Source organism: Symphalangus syndactylus, chromosome 10, assembly GCF_028878055.3.
Source record: "Symphalangus syndactylus isolate Jambi chromosome 10, NHGRI_mSymSyn1-v2.1_pri, whole genome shotgun sequence".
Classification (NCBI taxonomy): Eukaryota; Metazoa; Chordata; class Mammalia; order Primates; family Hylobatidae; genus Symphalangus; species Symphalangus syndactylus.
In genome coordinates this window covers 109,880,211-109,905,226 of record NC_072432.2, presented here as the reverse complement: position 1 = coordinate 109,905,226, position 25,016 = coordinate 109,880,211, and the positions used below count along the sequence as shown (strand labels likewise).

At 36.8% G+C, this 25,016-nt stretch overlaps 1 protein-coding gene across 3 annotated transcripts in view; it reads left to right on the top strand.

Moving 5' to 3' along the window:
- DAZL (deleted in azoospermia like) overlaps window positions 1-23,837 on the top strand; it is an 87,445-nt gene extending 63,608 nt beyond the window's left edge. For 2 of the 3 annotated variants that reach the window (XM_055295531.2, XM_055295533.2), the window contains 10 exons: window positions 12,285-12,431; window positions 12,706-12,797; window positions 13,341-13,392; window positions 13,830-13,893; window positions 13,992-14,131; window positions 15,482-15,553; window positions 16,280-16,330; window positions 17,091-17,204; window positions 18,525-18,623; window positions 21,930-23,837. In XM_055295531.2, the coding sequence (XP_055151506.2) occupies window positions 12,285-12,431; window positions 12,706-12,797; window positions 13,341-13,392; window positions 13,830-13,893; window positions 13,992-14,131; window positions 15,482-15,553; window positions 16,280-16,330; window positions 17,091-17,204; window positions 18,525-18,623; window positions 21,930-21,983 (885 nt within the window). In that variant the 3' untranslated portion in view covers window positions 21,984-23,837. Of the gene's footprint in view, window positions 1-5,407; window positions 5,691-12,284; window positions 12,432-12,705; window positions 12,798-13,340; window positions 13,393-13,829; window positions 13,894-13,991; window positions 14,132-15,481; window positions 15,554-16,279; window positions 16,331-17,090; window positions 17,205-18,524; window positions 18,624-21,929 lie in introns of those variants that run through there. The other variant, XM_055295532.2, reaches the window with a different exon arrangement.
- The last annotated feature ends 1,179 nt before the right edge of the window (window positions 23,838-25,016 follow it).

Here is a 25,016-nt window from a genome sequence, read left to right as displayed (position 1 = left end):
ACCCCAAAATTGAGACAACCTGTTTAGAAGATTTAAGTTTTGAGTGAATAAACTATTATTGCAGGTACCAGGGTTAAAGGTGAATAAGCAGGGCTTAAGCAACATTGCTCAGTTGATAGATGTCTCTGCAAGTATTCACAAGTGTACATTAGATGTGTGTTGCTATGCTGGACCACATGAATGCAGGCCCAATAAAAGACAAGGCACTATACCTTGAGATTTAAATGGAATTGGTTTAAACATCTGCTTACATGCAATAGGAATAGCACATATTTCTTTCTATCTTGCTGGGAATACTGAGCTTATGATTTTTGCTTTTCCAGGTCACTTTTGGCTGTAAGCTACTGTGCCTGCTGAATTATTTCATCTATGGGTCATCTTGCTGTAGATCAGCATGCTGTCCCTGTCCCACGTTGCAATGGAGAGTGTCCTTGACACTCCTCACAAAACACCACTGACATAAGCCATTTGTGTGTGTACTGGAAGCTTACTAAAGGTTGGACACAATAGCAGCACATTGCTACATAATCACAGCAGAGTTATAAGTCTTTTAGCTGTTAACCTTCTTTTTAAAAGCAGTTTGGCTGACCTCACTCATCACCTATGTAGTCCAGAAGCTTTGTTGCAAGCAATAGTCACATAAGTTTTGGCTGGTTTACGCAGGAAAAGAACTTATTAAAATTTATTGGGTAACTAGCTCACAGAATCTCAAAATGAACCAAAGAGCCAGGTTGTCTCCAGGAATGACACACGACATCATGCTGCAGAACTTGTCCAGTGAAGAAACCTCAGCTGGCACTGAGTACACCATGGTTTGCACAACTGACAGTAGTAGCCATTGCAGCTCTAACCGATACCATGGCTGTTGCTGCTGTTGATACTCTTCTCCAGAAAGTATTCTCTGCAGTACCTTCATTATGGCATCATTAGTCCCCTATTCAAAATTTAGGATGGGTGCATCTCATTGATGTTGTGTAGGTCACCTGCCCAAGCTGTAGCTGCAAGAAAGGCTCAGAAAGTAGACTTAATTTGTAAGGTGAAGGATTCTCAAAACCCGGAAGCAAGTTGTTTATGACAAGTGCTCTCTATGGCAACATTTCTTCACCTTCAATGTGCACATGAGCCATTTGGAGATCTTGTTAAAATGCAGATTCTGATTCAGTAGGTTTAGGGTGGGGCCTGAGAATCTACAGCACCCATGTGATGTGAAGTTGCTGATCTGAGGATCACAAATTGAGTAGCAAGGCTCTATAGCACCGATTTTCAAATACGGCTGCATATTGGAGTAACCAGAGAAACATTTATTAAAATATATATATATACTGACTTATGAGCCTTGCCCTCAGCTGATTTAATTGGTTTGGGGTGAGGCATGGGCATATAAATTTTTTAAAGTTCCCCAGATGATTCTAATGTAATCAGATACCTTTCACTGTAGGCTCCAACTTTTTGTCACTTTGCAATGTTATTTTTTATTTTTTTGAGACAGAGTCTCACTGTGTCACCCAGGCTGGAATGCAGTGGGTTGATCTTGGCTCACTACAACCTCCACCTCCCACGCTCAAATGATCCTCCCTCCTCAGCCTCCTGAGGAGCAGGGACCACAGGTGCACACTGCCACACCCAGCTAATTTTCTGTATTTTTGGTAGAGATGGGGTTTCACCACATTGCCCAGACTGGTCTCAAACTCCTGAACTCAGGCAATCCATCGGCCTCAGCCTCCCAAAGTGTTGGGATTACAAGCATGAGCTAACGTGCTGACCTGCAAGGTTATTTCTTTTCTCCAGCTTCCAGGACTTCCAATTTCCCTGCCTTGCTTGGTTTCTCCCCTTGTAATATGATTATTCTCATTTATTAGGCAGAACAATTTGAAACTCTACTCTTTAGTCCCTTGGGCCTAACTTTGCATATCTAAAGCTCTATAGAGTTCTGCTAATCCAGTGTTTCCCAAAACTATGTTACCCGCTGCCCTGGGAGAATGTGGTATGAAGTGATGCATAAACAAACATTGTTTTAAACTTTAATCATTCTGTATTTATTTTAATGTCATTGTTAAAAAGTGTAGCTAAAACAGTAAGTCTGATCTTTCAAATATTGTTGTTTAGGACGACAAGAAGTTAATTTTTAAAACAGGTAAATAATAATAGAGACTGAGGGCAGATATAACAAAAATCTTGAAAATGATTTGCAGAAGTGAAGTTCAAGTGTGCCTATACAAACATAGCCTTCTTTCCAAAGCCGTAGGCTTTAGGAGCACAGAAGAACTGGCAGAGGTGTTCAAAGACACCAGTGTTTTTTTCTTCTCCCCCCACATACAGGAAACTATAAATAGAGATTTATTTCTGAACTGATACGAATTATGCCACTAAAGTTAACACATTGAAATGGATACAGTCAGTTTTGATCTTAGATAAAATTCCTTCTATTAAGAGATTTCAAGAAAACAGCACCAACCTTTGAAAAATTCATGATCTAAAGAAAAGTAAATTATAAGAATAACTTATGAAATATAAAATACAAATAATGTTTAATCCCTTAACCAGCTAATCTTTAACAAGAAAACGGGTGAAACTGTTTAGAATTATTAAAAGCTAATACACAAATCCAGAAAGTCTTAAAACTCGTAAGCAGGAAAAATTTTTTAAAACTCCACATCTACTGACATCATTGTGAAAGTTCAGAACACCAAAGAAAAATTGGTCTTAAACATCAAAAAGTCTGACAGCAGATTTCTCAGTAGCAATAGAAAATAGAAGATAACAGAGTAATATGCTCAATATTCTGAGGGGGAAAAATACTTGTAAACCTAAAATTATATATTCAGTAGAATTATCATGAAACAGCAGGGAAAAATCAAAATATTTCAGGTGGAAAAAAACCCAAGGGTTTACCACATCACACTGTCATTCAAGGAAATTCTGAAGAATTCACTACAGGCACAAGGAAAATGATTCAGAAGGAAGATCTGAGATATGCAAAGAAATGGTAAGCAAAATGTTGTTACATATGTGGGTGTGTCTAAAAAACGATGTCTAATTTATATGATGAAACCAGGATAGAACTAAAATAGTGAATAACTTATAAACTGAGAGAGGGGAGGGTGTGTAGAGCTAAGACATCCTAAAGGCCTTTGCATTATTCAAGGGGAGAGTAAAGCTATTTATTAGCTTTATATTTTAAGTTTACATTTTAAAATAGTAAAACAATCACTTAAAAATATAGAGTGCATTGGCTCACGCCTGTAATCCCAGCACTTTGGGAGGCCGAGGCGGGCGGATCACGAGGTCAGGAGATTGAGACCATCCTGGCTAACATGGTGAAACCCCATCTCTACCAAAAATACAAAAACAAAATTAGCCGGGCTTGGTGGCAGTCACCTGTAGTCCCAGCTACTCGGGAGGCTGAGGCAGGAGAATGGCATGAACCCAGGAGGCGGGGCTTGCAGTGAGCCGAGACCATGCCACTGCACTCCAGCCTGGGCAACAGAGCGAGACTCTGTCTCAAAAATATATATATATATTATTTATATATATATATATACACACACACATATATATGCACGCACACATACACACATATATATATATATATATAGAGAGAGAGAGAGAGGGAGAGCGAGAGCGCGAGCATTACTCCAAATAAGTTGAGGGAAAAAAACGTGAGAAAAAGAAAAAAAAAACACGTATACACAATGCAAAAGAAGCTTCTTCTGTAAGTTTTTGACATTTTAACTTTCTTTTTCATATGCCATTCTCATTCAAGGTAAGTAGTGTTGCATAATTTTTTATTGTGAGCTTATCATTAAAGGGTCAATTTCTTAATGAGAATCACTTTCATCATAGGTTGCAGAAGCATTCATTCAAGTCGGTTTTATGTTTGCTTCTGCCAGGTATTCTAGATGCCCCATGTCTAGGATCTCTTAAGGCAGGAGAGGGGGTGATGGTGTAGGAGGATCCATTTCTTGGCTTGGGGATTCCAATAGTATGTTATAGATTTAAACTCCAAACTTTGAAGAAATGCAGGTCTAGGGTTTCGAAATTTAATCAGAGTTAAATACATATTTTCTTCATCCAGAGATGGGACAAGCTTCCTCATCTGCTCGCCATGGGTATTTTACATTTTCCCTACTCCATCCTTTTCCTAAGGATTTTAGGCACAATGGCATTTTGCAGAGTACTCAGTTCCAGCTCCCATCCTGAGCCCTTACCTCCTACCACTAAACATCCAGACCTCAAGTTAGAGAGAGTAACAACACTTTACCCACACGCAGGATGACCAATCCTTCTGGTTTCCTTAGGGACGTAGGAATTTCTCAGTGCTAAAACCGTGTAAGTCCTGGGCAAACTAGTGTGACTGGCTGCCCTACAGCCCAGCCCCATATCCTGGGCAGGAGAAGAATCAGTTGAATAAGTCATTGCTCTGGTTTTCAGTTTATTTTTGGTACTTGGAATTTCCCTTCTTATGAGTTTAGCTGCATATTGAAAATAAAACGTTATTTTTTTTATCCCGTATTACTAGGTGTTAGTAATGAGACACTTCTCACGTTATAAAGTCCAACGTTTTACCAGCTCAAAAAGTAACATTTTAATGCTTTCCATCAGTACGGAAGTGAAGTTTGTGAATAAAGGTCATAGCTACTTAGCCCTGTGTGTATAACTAAGGTGCTGGAGTGGTTCCCAAAGTTACGTGATTGGCTCCACCAACTGGCCCACAGCTCGCTCCTGCTGTAGGCCCGTACTCTGACCTTGAGCATGTTCTAGAATTCTCTAGGCAGGCCTAGTGCCTTCCTGTAAGGCTTAGAAGGTGAATTCTCCCATTAAAATGTAAGACCCTGAGCAAAGACATATTCTTTTATTCTGTTCACTCCTGCATCTGCAGTACCTGGTAATTACAGGCACTCAGTAACTATTTCTTGAAAGAACAAACATCCTGAATGTCAAACTGGCATTTCCTCCCATCCAACCCCTTGTATCTCAAACTTGACAGAAAGGAGTCCAAGTTTCTGGCCTGTTGATGTCTCCTTCTGTTTTCCACAGACTTGCTTCGATTTATTTCTGAAGGCATTTAAAAAGATTTTGGGGTGAGTGCGAAGCTAAAAGTGATTGCGCTAACCCCGTGCCTTAGAGATGCCATTTGGAAACTACAGCCTAGACACATTAGATTATCATTTTTGTAAACTATACCATATATTTCAGTATGCATACTTATTTCAAGGGTGTTTTGGGGGTGATGTGTGTGTCCGTGGGTCTATGACAGTGCGGCGCCTTCCTGAGACTGAGGCACGGGACCTGCGCACAGGCGCTGCGTCCCCTGCGTACCCTACGCCCCCGCTGCGTGGGCGCCGTCGTCCCCCTAAGCCCCCCCACGCAGGGGGCGGGGGCGCTGCCACCTATTGGCTGAGGCCGATACCACGCGCCCCGATACCCGGCGCAGGAGCCACCTCCCGGAGCCCCGCGGACCACGCCTCAGTCCGCCTGCGCTCCTCAGCCTGACGGTCCCCCTTTTGGTCGCTCCTCAGCCTTGTCACCCGCCCTTGGTTTTCCTTTTCTCTTCGTCTTTGGCTCCTTTGACCACTCGAAGCCGCGCAGCGGGTTCCAGCGGACCTCACAGCAGCCCCAGAAGTGGGGCGCCAAGCACTGCCTCTGCTCCTCCTCGAGCCGGTCAGGAACTGCTGCCTGCCGCCATCATGGTGAGTTGAGGGAGAAGCCCGAGGGCCAAGGCCGGCGCAGTCTTCACTCGTGGGTGAAACTCGGCTCTGCGGGGGCGGAAAGTGAAGTCACCCTCGGCTTTCCTTTTTGGGGGGGCACCTGCCTGGACGCACCACAAGTCATGAACCACAGAGTGGGGAGAGGCGGCCTGGCAGTGGCGCGGCCTACACAGAGAGGCAGGCGTGGGACGCCGAGGGTGGCAAGGTGGGGGTGAACCCCGAGGACGCGCTGCCTTGCCGGCCACGTGCAAGGGCCACGACCTTCTTGAGGCACCCATTTCCCGGCTCGGGTTCTCTGCTGGCAGAGGTTTGGGGGGTGGGTTCCCCACCCCCGACTGCCCCACCCCTCCCCCACTCCCACGCGGTCTCCCAGTCACGCGCCCCCGCCCCTCCCCCACTCCCACGCGCCCCCGCCCCGCCAGCCTCATTTCTGGCGCTCTGCCGGTGGCTCCGCAAGATGGCGGCGGGCCTGCTGAGGGACTTGCCTCCTTAGACTTGGAGGGCCGGAGCTTCCTTAGGAAGTGGTTCCCTCCTGGTCCCTGTACTTGGTGGGGTGGGCGGGGTTCGTGGGGGCCTCAGCGTGGGGTGTGAGGCGTCCTGAAGGCATGGCCCGCTAGCTGAGGGGGGCTGGGTCGGAAGTGTCTGTGGTCCCCTCGCGCCTGTCAGCTGCTGGGTAGTTGCTGATGGCGGTTCCCTCGTGCGGCGGCGACAGGCAGAAAAGCTCACCTGACGTCATCTTTGCGGCACGAGGTTGGTTTCAGTAGTTACCATTGAGAATTTTAGCATTTTTAAATTCTGGGCACAGTTTTTTCCCTCTCGATAAACCAGGAACCTCTGACAAAATGTTCATTTGGTAGACAGCGTTAGGTGTGCGTTTTTGTGTTTGGTAAATGCCTAGCGTTGCTTCAGCGCCACCACAAGGTGCGGCTCTGAACACGCAGACCAACCACTGAGTCAAAGAATGCGCGTATTACATGCTGTGTGTGTGTCTGCATTGATAATTCTCAGTGTCTTCAGGGAGGAAATTTATACACGGTTTATATTACCATGTATAAACATTAAAATAAAAATAAACAACTATTATGTGTAATTGTGCAACATGTAGTTATCCATGCTAATAAAAAGTAATCACCTTGAGTTAAAAGTAATTATTAATTATAATACTTTTCATTTTTAGAGTTAAAAGGAAGAAATCCTAATTGTTTCATTGGATTATTTTTTTCTGATTATAAAAGTAGCATATTTGCTCATTTGAAAACAATCACTGTAAGAAAATAGCAATCCATCTTAATCCCAACACTTATAACCGTTAAATTTTGGTACATGTATGGCCTTCCAGATTATGTTTATGCATGTATTGCACATAGATGGGCCAACTTTTACAAGAGTTACACCGTGCTGCATAATACTATTTTACAACTTGCATCTTTCAATTGATGGCATTATTCTGAAGATAATTTTAATTTTCAATATATGTTAAAAATTATACCATTATTTTACCGAATTCGCTTATGGCGAATACTTTTTCAATATTAAAACACTACTATCATGGGCTGGGCACGGTGGCTCACGTCTGTAATCTCTTTAGGAGGGCGAGGCGGGTGGATCATTTGAGGTCAGGAGTTCGAGACCAGCCTGTCTAATATGGTGAAACCCCATCTCTACTAAAAACAGAAAAATTAACCAGGCGTGATGGTGTGCACTTGTATTCCCAGCTACTCGGGAGGCTGAGCCAGGAGAATCACTTGAACCTGGGAGGCAGGTTGCAGTGACCTAAGATGGTGCCACTGCACTCCAGCCTAGGCAACAAAGCGGGGAGGCTCAGGCTCAAAAAAAAAAAATGCTATGAATATCCTTGTGTAAATATTTTGGCACGCTTGTATTAATTCCTTGATATGAATTGCTGTAAGTGGAATTGCTGGGTGAAAGCGCTTTGCCCCTTTAGTAACAATTTTAAGTGACGCCCCTCATTAGTATACTGATGAGTATCCCCGCCTATCAAACTATGATACATCTTTTCCAAGCTACTCTTGGTAAAGCATGTATCGGTATTTTCTCACTGATGGTGTGTAGAATGATCTCTTTTCCACACCCTTTCCAATGAAAGGTATTAGGATTTTTAAAATTGTCAACCTAATAGCTGGAAGATATTTTACTATGTTGATGTGCACTTTTTAAAATCATCAATGAAGTTGATCCATCATTAGCTTTTTAAACTTCCTTTTTATTTTTATTTTTATTGATTCATAAAAACTGTATTAATGTTCACCTTTGTCATACATAATGGAAAAAAATACATAGTAGTAATAAGGAGGTGCCCTTATCTTATTCCTAATTTCAATGGAGATGACTCTAGTATTTCACTTTAAGCTTAATGATAGGGTAGAATTAGATTGATAGAAAATAAGATTCCTCTATTTGTTTTACTTGGATTTTTAAATAATTTAAAAATGAATGCTGTATTTTATCAAATGCTTTTTCAATGGTGAGTTAAAGTAACAATATCGTGTGAAGTATTCTTGCATTTCCAATATAAACTGTATTCTTTATATACTGCTGGAATTTTGCATTTATGTTGAGGGCAGGGATGGCTCATCTTGATGAGGCTTTGTTATATGCTGTTAGCTTTGTAAAATGCGTTGAGAAATACATTTTTCCTCCTTGAAAATTGAAGAAAAGTGTTTGAATTTCTTAATCTCTTCTTCTGTGTCTTCTCTCTTTATTTCTGGTGTCTTAGTGTGTGTGTGCACCTCTCTCTGACACAAACATACACCCAAGTTACCTATTTCTTTACAAGTTGAAAAAACTCCCAGGGAAACTGAGCCAGGTATCATTGGGTGTTCTTTCTCAAGATTGTTTTGTAAAAATTTAAATTTCTCTACAAGTTTGTCATGTCGTTGATTTCCAAATTTATTCCTATAGAGTTTATGCATAGCGTTGTTTTATAATCTGTGGTCATAACCCATTTCTCAGGTCTCATATATCCTTTTGCTTTCTTGCCTTTTCTTGCTTAGTTTTGCCAGGATTGTTTATTGCTTGAATTTCGTCCTACCCACCCCGAACTCCCCAAAAATCTACTCTTGGATTTACTTAAAGTTTTGAGTCTGATTTTCATGTCATATTTTCTTAATTTTAGCATTCTCTTTATTCGTTCCTTCCTGTTGGTATGAATGTAACTTTGATAACTACAAATTATAGCCTTTTTCCTGGTCAGTTTATGTAAATCTCAATTTGCTTACATGTTCACATAGTAATTGAATTAGGTAATACTGTGAAAGAAGCTGACATCCCAGGAGTTTAAATAATAATTTTTCCAGCTTTTAGCTGTCTTTGTCACTTGGTTGTCCAAATATAACAAGCAATATGTTTGCTATACATAACAATGAGAGTTGTGTATATGTTGGTCTTGAAGCTCACCCCTGTTTACTATTCCAACATTTCTCATTTCAAAATTCACCAACTCACTTGAAGGTATGATTAAGAAAATTAATTCTTTAATGCAGTTTGTTTTCAGGATGCTATTGACAGTTACGATGGTACTTTCTTTAAAATTAAGCTTTTGCTTATCCTAAGCATTCATTTATATTTTTGGCCACAGTTTCACCAAAGGTTGTCTATTGATTGTGGATTTTTATATATACATTATGTATAAATACAGTAGGAATTTAACAATCCCTGCTAATCAAGCCATGGTAAAAATGAAGTACATTGCTTACTTTGTTAGCTTTGAGCGCCACCTGCTGGCTGAGAACTAGGACGTGATGGCGCCTCCTTAATTTAAGATGTTATTACACTATTAAAGTGATCCAGTGATTTTTATATTTACGATTCCAGTTAAGCAGGCAGCCAGTTTGTAAGATCCAAGCCAAAGTCAGACTTCCTATAATATCAAATGCCTCTTTTCCTCTTTACCAAACTACTGTTGTCTCCAAGTATCCGTTTTACTCTTGTATGGAGTATGAGAATTAGAAGAGACACCAGAGATTCTTTCCAACCATTCATTTTCAAGCAAGGAAACTGAGATCCTGAAAAGACTTACTTTACTGAACAATGGAAATCAGGTTCTTCCCAAACAATAATTTTCCTCCTCAATTCTTACGGCACTGTCACAAGGTTTCTTAACCACACCCTATTCAAATTTTGGACCAAATAGTTCCTTGTTGTAGGAAGCTTTCTTTGCATTGTAGGATGTGCAGTAGTATTCCTGGCCTTCAGCCCATTAGATGCCAGGAATACACCTCAGTTGTGACAGCCAGTCTCTAAACATTGTTAAATGCCCCTGGGGCTCAAAAATCTTCCCCAGTTGAGAATCAATGCATTATCATAACCTCTTGTAATCTGACACAGTTTTCTGCCAGATGTTACACTTCTAAATTAAAATACATCCAAACACTGTGGTGCAGAGACAATACTGTATATATAGCTTGTTTATCAAAGAAAAACATATCCAAAGTTCATCCACAAATCAAGGGGGAATTGAAAATGAGAAAATACAAGAATTTCAGAATTTATTTTGTTTTGTTTTATTCTGTTTGGGATTTCTGAATGAACTGGGAAGGGATTGGTAAATTGTAGGGGAGGGAAATCTAATCAGGTTCCTAATAGTTCAAGATACGTAGCTTAATGTCATTTAGAGAAACAATAACGTAAGACATTTTTAGAAAGGAAAAACTTTAGAAATAGTTTTTAAATTTTTCTTCATATTATTGTCATGAAATACCACTATTAAAAGAAAGAATTAGGAATTATTTACAAACCCAAAATAGCAAGTATAAGCACAAACGAATAGAGAAAAGCAATAAACTCAGCTTTAGTTGATTTGACAATTTAGATTTCATCTCTAGTAAAGCTGTGTAGAATCAGTAACTTCTAGCATCTAATTAACAAAGCAGGAACTCTTTCTTATTCCTATAAAAAAAGATAACAGTTGCTTTCTTTTGTCTTGTTTTCTTTCAAACAGGTATATGTGTAATAGCTTTCTCTTTTGCACCCTTTTATAGTTACCTTTTGTAGTCAACAAGCACTTCACCAATGATTTTTAAATTAATGATGTTTCATAGTTTCCTAATGTTTCAATTAGTTCTTAATTAAAAGTATCTTCAAAATAAGTCAGCTAAAATAGTAAAGCCAAAAAGGAAACTTGAAAAAAAATCTGAAAATAAATTCAAATAACAGAACACTAACTTGTATTGGCATACCACTTTATACTTTACAAAATGAATTCACAGATGTTATCTCATTTCCTTCTCAAAGCAATTTGCCCAGAGATACACAGCTGGCAAGTTAAGTGGCTTGTAACCACTTACCTGTAAGGGACATAAACCTAGATCTCCTGACTAAATTAATTTTTGTTCCACTCTGCTATATTGCTTCTCCGACATATATATTACTTACAAATTCTACTTCAGAAAATTTTACGTTAGCCTTAGAGTCTACTGCGGAAAGAATAAAGACAGTTCTGATCAAAATCCAGAAAAAATAATGAGTTATATGTATGTGTTTCTTTATCCGAAAATAAAGATGGTATCATTTATATCTCCCTACTGTGAAAATTAGAATTATCAGTGGGACTGATTTGGTGTTACTTAGGAAGAAAAGTGTTATTTCAAAAGATGATTTGAACACCCTAGCATTAGGGAAGAGGATTATAATCCTTTTTTTAGAAGGAGCTGTGACATGTGAGCAAATAATGTTTCCATGATCCATTTCCAAAGTAAAGCAGGCATACTAACACAGGGAGTGTTAAAATTGTAAAAATTCATGTTAATTTTGGTGAAAAAGGCGAAGCAGAACAAATTGGTTTAAAACTTTGGGGCTTATTTTCTTTTTGATGTGGCTTTTTGGAGTTTTTTTTTTTTTGAGATTTGTCATCCTTTTTATTAGTGTACTCAGTAAAATGAAAAGTTGTTTATGAATATAGAACAGGATGATTTTGATTTTGATTTTTACAAATCTGAACTTTCTAATTTGGGGTTTTGTTTTTTTTTTAACTCATTCGCATATTTTCACAAATACTAAGTATTCTTCCACAGCATTGTGCAAGACTTGGTAATGAGCAATACTGGGTTTAAGAAAGTACTGTATCCTGGCTGCGCACGGTGGCTCACGTCTGTAATCCCAGCACTTTGGGAGGCCAAGGCAGGCGGATCACCTGAGGTCGGGAGTTCGAAACTAGCCTGGCCAACGTGGAGAAACCCCCTCTCTACTAAAAATACAAAATTAGCCGGGCATGGTGTCAGGTGCCTGTAATCCCAGCTACTCGGGAGGCTGAGGCAGGAGAATCGCTTGAACCTGGGAGACGGAGGTTGCAGTGAGCCGAGATCACGCCATTGCACTGCAGCCTGGGTGACAAGGGCGAGACTGCGTCTCAAAAAAAAAAAAAAAAAAGTACTATATCCTTTTGTTAAAATTCCATGCTGATCTACTCTGATAAGTTTAAATCCTGAGCCTGAACTAACTTAGAATGAAAGTAATTTATATAAAATATTTTATACTTAAAATACAAAAATTATATTTCACATTATGTATAGGTTTTTCCTGTGTATCTAATTATGATGTCTACTTTCCAAATTACAGTCTACTGCAAATCCTGAAACTCCAAACTCAACCATTTCCAGAGAGGCCAGCACGCAGTCCTCATCAGCTGCAACCAGCCAAGGCTATATTTTACCAGAAGGCAAAATCATGCCAAACACTGTTTTTGTTGGAGGAATTGATGTTAGGGTATTGTATTCATACCTCATTTTTACCTTGAAATGCATTATGAATAATGGGATTTGGGGCCTGTTACAAACTTAAGGTTTTTTTGTACTTCATGGAGGTTTAGAATTCGTTTTACATTTGACCCATAGATACTAAAAATATCTTTGACAAAAGAGCTACTAGTCATTTGGGGATAAATGGGGGAGAAATTTTCACATCATCGAACCTTCTTTTAGTAAAATTAAAATTTTTGAATGCTGAATTTTTACTCTTGAAGTTCAATTCTTTTCCATAGATGGATGAAACTGAGATTAGAAGCTTCTTTGCTAGATATGGTTCAGTGAAAGAAGTGAAGATAATCACTGATCGAACTGGTGTGTCCAAAGGGTGAGTAATTTTATCAAAAATATCTGAACTCTAGCCACGTATAGAGTATCAGAGAAGACTTCAAAATTGGTATTCTGACACTTATATAAATTTGTTGCTGTGTTAATTTCTTTCATGTAGAGGATAAAAGTTTATTTCCAGCTCTTTTATTTAGTCATTTTTCTAATGTTTGTTTTTGAATATCTTCAATCTTTATTTCATACAAATGAATTAATCCGTTTTCTCAAAGAATTGTTTTCTTCATATATCGCACAGTATCTTAAATTTTAACCACCTTGTCTTAGATAGTAAGTTAAATTCAGGTTCATGGATATGAATTCTTTGTTAATCAATAAAGTTTCCACACTACCCTAATCTTAGCACATTTTAACATAGTTCAGATGAAGAAAAAGCAGTATTTGTAGAGGATCTATCATGTACATCTTAACAAATATTTAGCATAGTATATTATCTTTTAGTCATGATCACTTCTGTATATTGTAGAAGTTCTGAACCATGTACTGTATGATGGTGATTTTATACTTCATTTATCTGCCTTTATAGCTATGGATTTGTTTCATTTTTTAATGACGTGGATGTGCAGAAGATAGTAGAAGTAAGTAATCTAATAGAAAAATCTCATTTGTTTTATTGATACAATGTTTAGTGTCGAGTGATATACTCAGTTTGGTGTAAAATTTGGAAGAGGATACACTTTCTGGTCAAAAAAATCCAAACTTAGAGGAATCTCACATAAGTTGTTAGAACCTGTTTATTTTTGACTGGGCACCTAGGTTCATAAACTACAGACAGGAAGGGTTGGAGACAGGGCAGAGTGATGAAAATTTTTGACCAACTTTCACTTGATGCCTTTTGACACTGATTAGAGAAGTAAGGGTAAGGTAGCTTCATGATGACAAATTTTAATTTGGTGTGTAGTTATCACTGATTTTCTATGATAATAGGAACTTTAGAAGACTTTAGGTGTTCACCCAAGTCTTGGAAGTAAAGACTTGAAAATTGATTCTAGTTTTGTTACTGTTTTATTTTCAGTCACAGATAAATTTCCATGGTAAAAAGCTGAAGCTGGGCCCTGCAATCAGGAAACAAAATTTATGTGAGTACAAAAAGAAATTGTTCTTTTCAAACAAAAAAGAAATTGTGTAGCTTTTCAAAGAACTAAAAATAGGCTTTTTCTTTTTGCTTTTTAAAAAGGTGCTTATCATGTGCAGCCACGTCCTTTGGTTTTTAATCATCCTCCTCCACCACAGTTTCAGAATGTCTGGACCAATCCAAACACTGAAACTTATATGCAGCCCCCAACCACGGTGAATCCTGTAACTCAGTATGTTCAGGTAAGAATTGCTTACGTTCCTATTCTCTTGTTTATTGTAGTCATCGTACCCTCTGTGGAATTATATCCAGTTTCCATAGTAAGTGGTAATAGCATCCCTGTTTGAATACTTTGAGTGATGGGAAATTTATTACTTTTGTTAGAAATTTATTATTCTTAGTGTTGTTCTTTATATGAGCTAAAGATCTTCTGTATACTTTGTCTTTATCTTAGAAATGACCTCTGTAGACACATGAAGAAATCTCTTCCTTTTCCCCACCTGTATAACTAGTTCCTAAAGCATTTGAAAGCAGCTATCGTTATGTGTCTGTCTAGTATATTCTTCTCTAAGGTTAGCAAATCGTCTAGCTATTCTTTATTTGCAATGATTTCCAGATGCGTCCTCATATAAATTGCTGACTTCTGGATATATTCTGATTCTGGAATGGGTAGATTTCTGATGTGTTTTACTACATAAATCCTGTGAGTTTCTGGCATATAATTTCTCTGATCCTGGTTACTTTGATATTTAAAGTAGGATTTGACATACTATCACTTACTGGTGGTAAATAACATTTTCTTCTTAATTCATTTTACTTATGTTTTAGTTTAAAAGACATTTTCTTTGCTGGAAAATAAAGTAGCAAAATAGGAGTGAAATAGTTCTTCAGTGTCTTTCATTCGTTAACATTTTTCATGTACTTGAAATGTGTAGGTTATACCTCCTCTTCTTCTCTGAACAATGGCTAGAAAAAAAATAAAAGCCCTATTTGTTTCTAACATTTACTGTGAGCCATTACTGAATCTGGGTGATTCGTGTATGCTGCCACCTATATGTTTTCAATCAGTAACTATTGAAAAATATTAAGACATTATACTGTCTCTTTTCCAGTTTTGGATTATATACAGCCCTTAGTTTTTCGAAATGAAGTACAGAAAAAGCCATAGCATCTGTAGGAGGATACATATTACCCTATAATATTGTCAAACACAAAACTGTCTAGAAGTATTTTGACAAAGAAGTAGCAAATGTATTAATTTAACTTACATTGAAGTCTGTCTGAATAGAGCCTTATCACCAGTGTAAAAAATAACTTCCGGGGGTGAACAAGTATACAGTATAAATAAGATAAACTTTGCCTGGTGAAATAGTCACTTTTGTCATTTGTCTGTTCCCCCTCCCCACCCAAAGGGTAACACTTGACAGAGAATATTTCTTTCTTCGTAAAGTCAGTCATTCATTTAGAATTCTGCATTGTTGTATATAGAAAAATATTTTAAAAGTTTTCATATTTTTGTTATGTTGGGAATAATATTTCTAATTTTAAAAAATGTTTTTTTAATTCGTTCTCTCTGTAAACTTGATTTTCAGGCATATCCTACTTACCCAAATTCACCAGTTCAGATCATCACTGGATATCAGTTGCCTGTATATAATTATCAGGTAATTTAAGAGGGAGTAAAATGATTTACTTTCAGATTTTATTGAGGCCTTTAGCTTGTTTATACAAATTGTCTGAATGGTTTGTCATTTTAAACTAGTGAAATGTACCTAAAATTTAAGAAAAAAATTAGTCTAGAATTAAGACCTCTTTATTATTTAGAAGTAATGGAATAATATTTTGACAGGAATATACTTAGCAATAACTTTACAACAGTTTTATGAGATTTGGTGTCCCCTTGTGTATTTCAGCATGTATTTTTTCATCTTTGCTGTCAAATAGCTGAAACAGCCAGACTGACTTTCATCAATTTTTTAGGGAGATAGAGTGAAATAAAATTATCCAATTCTTAGAGCTCAGAATTCAAATTATATTTTTATTTTAGCTGACTGCTTCACGATAATAGTTCTCTGAGTCTCTTTACATAGATATGACTGTATCTATGACCTATAATCATATCTATGGTAATAAATTCAAGGAATTAATATCTCTGAGATTTCCACAATGCCAACTCCAGAAAATTGGGAAAAGGGTGAGGTTTTATATATGGAAGTAACAACAAGAACATCAGGGATTAGAAACATAAAGTACTTTTTTTCCATTCTGTTTCTTTTATTATAACAACAAAGGAGCCAGCCTAAGTACTTCAATATTGTGTATCTCATGTGTTTTTGAAAATGTGTAAGGAATATTTGAATAATTTCGGTTTCCTTTTTTTTTTTTTTAAGATACCACCACAGTGGCCTGTTGGGGAGCAAAGGAGCTATGTTATACCTCCGGTAAAGTGAATTAGCTAAACATATAATTCCTGTTATTTTAAAGTATTTTTTTGTTTAACTATATTTCTTGATTGTTTTCCATGTCATATATGCCTGTATTTTTAAATAGTTTTTTATATTAATGTGTTACATTTTGTTACTTTCTTTTTAACCCAGTTAGAAACTCCCATGGGAGCAACAGTGCCTCCTTCTCTCAGGTTTTTGTGTGCCTAAGCAATGGCTGGTCCACATAATGATAAGTGTTCAGTTACTTGTTGATAGACTATATAATTCAGGAAAGGTAGTATTAATGTGGCTTTAGAATTAGCATGTATCTGCCTAGAATCTGCCTCTGGCTTTACCAGCCATAAAAAAATTGTTGAAGAGGAACAGAAATGTTTTGCTGTTAATTACTGTTAAATAAGAATAGGAATAAAACAAGAGTATTACGTCCAAAACACCTAAGCTGCCGTCTTTCATCGGGATTGGAAATTTGAAGGATATAATAAGTGTTAAAATTCTCAAACACTGCCTTACTACATTAGTTTCTTAGAGTCCTACTTCTGATTATGTTGATGCCTTAAAGACATTTTAAAACAGAAGGCTGCCTTACTGTATTTTAACTGTTCATTTAAAACAAAGTTTTTGAAATAATATAATTGAATTTCAACACAACCTACATTGAAACTTTCGATACCAGCTCAGCTTTTTTTGAAGAATAAGTGGCTTTTAAACATATCTGTATGTCTGTTTGATTACACTTTCATTATTTTAAATATAGGCTTATTCAGCTGTTAACTACCACTGTAATGAAGTTGATCCGGGAGCTGAAGTTGTGCCAAATGAATGTTCAGTTCATGAAGCTACTCCACCCTCTGGAAATGGCCCACAAAAGGCAAACATCTAATTTTGTTTACATATATTTCATATTTATTTTTTCTAGTTTTAATAATGGTTTTCTGAGAAGCAAGCATTTTTGCCCAAATTTGAAGATAGCCATAAATTATAGATCTTAAATAATTGACTAATATTCAGCAGTTAATGTAAAGGTTGGTGAAATTTCAGATAGCCCAAATTTTCAATGTATACATAAAGTTTCTGATTCAGCAGTCCTTTCCTATATTCCAGTTCCACTAATTTTTAAAAACCATACTTCAATAAATACTGTATTAATATGATTTGGCAGAACGTTATGGGAGCGTTTCCTCAAGAATTCTACTCTTCAAAAGAGGAATTAGTACAAATTACATGTACCTTTTCTTTTATAATTTTGATATTTATTTAAACAGTGAAACACATTACTTACGGCATTCTCTCTATAACATTTTATGTGGCAATAGTTCCCAACAGTGGTGAAGTCAGTAGTAATTATTCAAATATTGAATTAGGCAGGGTTCTTTCTTCTTTTTATCGTTAGAGCAAATTTCTATAATAATACTATCACTCTTGAATCACATATGTTCTCTTAAATGAGCGGGAGTGTGGAAGTAGTTGATGTGTTGGTAATATGTGTAACACTGAAGAAGTCCCATTGGAGTGTAAATTCCTTGATTTGATACTCGATTTTAGAATGCAAATAAATATTAAAATAGCTTACAGTGTAATTGTCAGGTTTTGTCCTGAGTATTTTTTCTTGAAACATTGGATTTCACTTAGGGATTTAACAAATTCAGCTTTTTAAACCAATATTCTATCACTAAGGTTCTAAAATCTTTGATTGTCAGAAAACTTGCATATTGAGTGATACGTGGTAAGAATTACGAATCACATTTTTATGAATTTCTTTTTTTTTTTTTTCCCGAGACACAGTCTTGCTGTGTTGCCCAGGCTGGAGTGCAGTGGTGTGATCTTGGCTCACTGCAACTTCTGCCTCCTGGATTCAGGCAGTTCTCCCTGCCTCAGCCTCCTGAGTAGCTGGGATTACAGGCACCCGCCACCATGCCCAGCTGATTTTTGTATTTTTTTAGTAGAGACGGGGTTTCACCATGTTGGCCAGGCTGGTCTTGAATTCTTGACCTCAGGAGGAGGCAGGAATCCTCCTGCCTTGGCCTAAAGTGCTAGGATTACAGGCATGAGCCACCACTCCCAGTCTCTTTTAGCATTTTTTGCATTTCTTTAGAAATAAAGTAATATGTTCATTAAACTATCAAAAAAACCCTTATTAAGAGTGAGCGAAAGAGTCGTCTTTACATTACTGAAAACTTCTGTGTTTCAGAAATCTGTGGACCGAAGCATACAAACGGTGGTATCTTGTCTGTTTAATCCAGAGAACAGACTGAGAAACTCTGTTGTTACTCAAGATGACTACTTCAAGGTATGAATATAACAGTTATGCGTAATTAAAAAGCACACTTGTTAGCTTTAAAGTATCTGTTTTCCTTGTGGTATATGTATTTTGAGATTTCTTAGAGCATTTAATTAACTGTTGGCATTTGACTATAACACAGTAAACCAGAGTGGGTTTTACCTGGCAGTATATTTTCTCCTGCTGAATCTTGATATAATGTAGTTACCTTTAGGGAAGAATCCTTCAGCAGAAATTTGTAATTGAAAGGGTTAACTAGAGAAGAGAGTTAGTTGACTGGCTTGACCAAATAGTAAAAGAAAATTTTAGATATAGAAAGCAGATCTTGGCTGGGTGCAGTGGCTCACGCCTGTAATCCCAGCACTTTTGGGGGCTGAGATGGGTGGACTACTTGAGCTCAGGAGTTCGAGACCACCCTGGGCAATATGGCAAAACCCCATCTCTACAAAAAATACAAAACTTAGCCAGTTGTGGTGGTGCATGCCTGTGGTCCCAGCTACACCAGAGGAGGCTGAGGTAGGAGGATTGCTTGAGCCTGGGAAGTTGAGTATGCATTGAGCCATGATTGTGCCACTGTACTCCAGCCTGGGCAACAGAGTGAGACCTTGTCTCAAAAAAAAAAAAAAAATACATGCATATTGGACTAAAGAGAAGAAAAGAAATGGTTTACTCATAAGATGAGCAGTGTGAAGGGAGAAAAAGGGTAAAGTGAAGCAATAAAATGTTGAGTAGAAAGAATTGGAGGTTGATTCAGACAGAGTTGGTGAAGTGGAAGAGAATGTGGGTAGTTGAATTCCAGAAAGATCTGATTTCTGATCCCGCCGTCTATCCATGTTGGATAGATAAATCTTATTAAGGCTCCAGTTTTTACAAGTCTAAAATGAGAAAGTACAGGACTAAAGGTTTCTGGGTCCCTGTATGAATAGGAAAAAGAACTAACTTGGTCAGTCCTATGGGAGAGAAATATTATGGTTCGTAAAGGGAAGGTGTTTTTTAAATAATAGGTTTATTGAAATATATAATTGAGATACAAGTAATACAATTTACCTATTTAAAGTTTGCATTTCACTGGTTTTTCATATATTCAAAGTTGTGTAACCATGACCACAATCAATTTTAGAATACTTAAATCACCCCAAATATCACCCCCCTACCTTAGCAGTCACCTGCTATTTTCCCCCATCCTGTGCAGCCCTAGGCAACCACTAATTTACTTACCTTCTCTTAAGGATTTTCCTGTCCGGGACATTTCATGTATATGGAATCATACATAATGTGGCCTTTTGTGACCGGCTTTTTTCACTCAGCATAATGTTTTCAAGGTTCATCAATATTCTAGCACGTATCAGAACTTTCTTTCTTTTTATTTGTGGCTATTACTCATTCTGTTTATCCATTCATCTGTTAAAGACATTGGGATTATTTCTTCTTTTTAACTATTAGAAATAATGCTGTGAACATTCATGTACAAGTTATTACATGGACGTATGTTCTTATTTCTCTTGCGTATATACTTGGGAATGGAATTGCTAAGTCATATTTAACCTTCAGTGGAGCTGCCAGAATTTGTCAAAACTGGCTACACACTTTACATTCAAAAGGAAATGTTTAACCATCACTTTGTGCCTTAAAACAGAAAGTAGACTAGCTTTTTTTTCATCTGTGAGTGGATATAGGATGAAGCTTAAGCCTTTTTAAGAGGTTATATTATGGATCTCCTGTATAATGTAGAAGAGTAGAGCCATATAGCAGAATTAAGTTCTTAACATCTTCGCAACAGGGAGTAAACACACTTAAAGTTGACATTTGTTCTCTTGTTGCTTCATTCTGCATAGATAGTATAACTTAGAAAAGAAGGAACTGGAATGGTACATCAGCTTAGCTTGCCCAAAGTTCTGACGATTACATAGGTGTCTACAGTAGTACTTAAATGATTTTTAAAGCAGAAGATAGTCTTCTGTGGTTTTTTGTTTTTTTGAGGTGACCTCATTTAGTCACCTAGGCTGGAGTGCATGTCACAATCACAGCTTACTACAACCTCAAACCCCTGACGCAAGGGATCCTTCTGCCTCAGCCTCCCAAATAGTTAGGACTACAGACATGCACCACCACACTTGGCTAGTTAAAAAGATTTTTTTTTTAAGAGGCAGAATCTTAACTATATTGCCCCTGGCTGGTCTTGAACTCCTGGGCTCAAGTGATCCTCCTGCTTCAGCCTCCCAAAGTGCTGGGATTACAGGCGTGAGCCACCATGCCCAGCCCAGAAAATAGTTTTGAAACTTGAGCTCTCACCTGGTATTAGACAAAAGACTCCCTTTAAACTCCCAGAGTTTTCTGCTTGTTTGGGAGAGGAATCAGAAGTTGACATCCTGCAGTTGTCTGACATCTAGACCTATTTTGATTGACTGCATGTTGTTGTATTGAATTTGAATGCATGAGGTATTTTTGAATGTATTTACTATTTCCATAGCTAATTCCACTCTTTATTGTCTTGATTCTCTAGTCCCTTCATAATCTTGTTTCCTACATGACCTGTGCAGATACATGTTGGTGACCAGTTTTATAGATTTTAACCTAAATAGGATATCACTCTTTTGACAGATTAGGTAACTTCCAGAAGCCACTTTTATTTATATGACAGTGAAACTGAGGTCCTAGAAAAAGGCCACAGTTAACTTCGTAGAAAATAAAATACTATTATGTTATTACTCATTTGCTTAGTCCCATTTCTCCTTTTAAGGCCTCTCACTTTTCTCTCTGCACATCTATAGGCAACATAGAGTGAAAAGAAAGTTTTGCAATTTTCTGTTTCTTTCTAAAGAATAATACATCTTCACAGGTTAATGATATGTCTTTAAATGCCAAAACTTACACCTTTAACCTAAAAACATGAAATTTCAGATTGGAGAGCTGTTCACAAGCTGTGGTTCCTATTAAATGCAATTCGGTTAGTGAAAACAGTATTTTTTAGAATTACATTTTCTACCAGCTGTCTTTGGGACATTACTGCAAAATTATTAATTAAGAAGTACATAAAATGATACTGAGTCTAAGTCCTGTTATTTCTGAGTTTACTGGGATTTCTTTTTTTTTTTAATTGATTTCTTTTTTAACTAAACTTTAATAAAACAAGCCATCATGGTACATATGTTATCCCAGTTTTCAAGAATGCTTCTCAAAAAGAATAATCTTTTTTCTCATTATTTATAATGTTTAAACCCAAAACAAATGGTTTATGTTTTTGACAACTTTCAGATCTATAGTAGTAATCAGAAATTTTCAGTAAAGTAAAAGGACTCTTTCTGTCTTTTCCAGGATAAAAGAGTGCATCACTTTAGAAGAAGTCGGGCAATGCTTAAATCTGTTTGATCCTCCTGGCTATCTAGTTAACATGGGAAGTTGCTGGTTTTGAATATTAAGCTAAAAGTTTTCCACTATTATAGAAATTCTGAATTTTGGTAAATCACACTCAAACTTTGTGTATAAGTTGTATTATTAGACTGTCTATTTTATCTTAAACTGTTCTTCATTAGATGTTTATTTAGCAACTGGTTCTATGTTGAATATATAGTTGAAAGTAAACAATTGAGACTGAAAGAAACTAAGATTTATCTGCAAGGATTTTTAAGAAATTGGCATTTTAATAAAAGCAAATACTGATTTTCAAAAAAAGTTTTTAAAAACCTATTTTGAAAGGTCAGAATTTTGTTGGTCTGAATACAAGCATTTCACTTCTCCAACAAGTACCTGTGAACATTACAGTATTTACAATATTGAGCTTTGCATTTATGATTTGTCTAGAAATTTACCACAAAAGCAAAATTTTAAAAATTGCATTTTTAATCAGTGGAACTCAATATATAGTTAGCTTTATTGAAGTCTTCTTATCTAAACCCAGCAAAACAGATTCAAAGAAAACAGTCCAATCATTGGGTCATATGTTTATTCAAAATATTTTATCTTTTATCTAGAATCCACACATATATATCCTATTTGATTAGGATAGTAATTAGGATAACTAAAATTCTGGGCCTAATTTTTTAAAGAATCCAAGACAATCTAAACTTTACTAGGTACATAAGCTTCTCAATGAGTCACCATTCTTCTTTTTTGTAAAAACTTTTTTCTTTGAAATGCTAAACTTGGCTGTATGTCAAATTGTGCAAAATATTGGTATTAAAGAATGCTGCAACTTTTTTTATGTCACTTAGAGGTTAATCAGAGTATCTGAAGGGAATTGTTTTTATAAAAACATTGAAATATTAGTTACTTTCTATAAATAGATTTAGTCTGTTATATTTCCTTTTGTAAAGTAAAATATGTCCAGAAGACTCAAAGTACGTAGTTTTGGTATTTCTAAACCACAAAAGTTGTTTAATAAGTATATCTCAAGAATGTGCTAGAGTTAAAAGTTAGCATTCTTTCTAGATTAGCTGGTGTCTTCATTTTACATTGTGACAAACAGCTAGAGCACCAGCGCCCTTTTGCTATACCCACAGTCTTTCTTTTCCAGCCTTTGTCACTAGTCTTTGAGGAGGTTTGCTCCTAGAACTGGTGATATAAAGAATGAAAGTAGCTGTATAAGCAGAGCAGTTCAAAGGCCAAACCCTGGAACGGTAGCAATGGAATATAATACCTTTCTAAGGGAAAAAGTTGTATCAGTATCGTTTGATCTGCCATGGACATGAGTTTAAAGCGGCTTTCTGGCCCTTCTTTCAGTGACTTCTTCCCTAAAACGTAGAGACTCTAACTTAATGTAGTTACTATGAGCCATGTTACTAGTGCTCCCTAGGGTCTATAATTCCTCAAAATTTTCATTCTGAATCTGAAGGAGAGAGTCTTTTAACTTTAGAATTCCCAAGAGGGCTTTATTACACCCCAGAAATTGAAAGCACCCTGAATTTGTCCATTTAAAAATGATCTGTAGTTTTTTTGGTGCTATAACATTCTGACACACATCATTCTGTGATTAAATCTCCAGCTTACTATAAATGATATCTATATTCTAAAGAGCTACTTCTAATTATTCCAATATGACCTTAAGGAAAAGTAAGGGAATAAATCTTTGTTGAAGTGAAGCATTTAAAAGAGTAAGGGTAAAAGATAAAGTCCTGAACCTTTCAAAACGAAAAATTAATTCTAAACTTAGAAATATGCTTCTGCCTGTTGCTGATACTGTCTTTGCATACATGAATAAAAATAAACTTTTTTTCTTCAAAAGTATTTTTAGCATTCTGATATAATAATCTAAAATGGTGGGGAGTTGGGTGGGAACTGTGTAACAAGGTTTAGATTCTTAAAATGCAAAAGTATAAAGTTCAGTTTGCTAATCTGGCAAAGTTAGGTCATAAAAGCAAATTCAGGTACAAAGAGAAATTTAAGAGATGCATGAACAGCAGTGCCGAGTAGGAATGCTGATGAACACGTCTGACTCTGCTATCTCATGGCTAAGGTCCCTCTCAATTTGGACCCTATGAAACATTTTTTCTACTGTACACTTTGAGCCTAATCTCTAGACCTTTTATTTCGGGGTATTGCGGTTGCCTAATAGAGCTTAAATTTTTTGTATTGCATGTACTTCATATGGATGCAATAAAAAAAATCAGTACTTACTACCTCTTCTAGCTGTAGTTCTAGTACTCTCAATTCTGAAAGCTGAGCCCAGTGGAGAGGAAATTCTCCCCTCAGACACTCCTGTATTTCATCAGTAAGCTTACTGATTCATAACCAGAAAGTTGACTCCAAGGTTCTGCAGGATACCAAACAGTGCTTTCTGCATCACCAAAGATTAAATTGTGATGTTTAATGTCTAATGATAGGCTAAAAATTAGTAATTCTTAAATGTGCATATGTGTATATATGTATACATATGTGTGTCTATATATGCGTATATCTATGGTTATGTATATACCAACCATTATCCAGAATATTTGGTTATAGCGCAAGCTGAGTAAGTTTATAGTATTTTCAGACCGCAAAACTAGACTTACATATACCTTAAGATAGTTGCTTTACACCAGCTTGTTATCTCAAGCATGTTTGTGGTTTAGTATTAAATTCTTTATACAAAATCAAATCTTTGGAATTGAAAAATACTGTTCAACACTTTTTTGTAAAAAGTTCAAGTTATGGCAAAATCAAGCAACTCTAAAAAGTTGGTCACCTCCGTAAGTGTATTCTGCATGTTTGTTTTTTCTTTTTCTAAAATCAGTTTACCTTTCATTCAAAATAACTTCAAAATTGATAGTACCCATCTTGCAAGGAAGTCATTGACTTTTAAAAATTAATACTCCACAGCAGTTCCCTCTAGTTGTGAAGCACCTCTGGCCCCTCTTCGCTCAAATTCTCTTGGCTGTCTTTAAAGGTAAACTCATAACAATGGGCTGCCACATTGCTTAATCG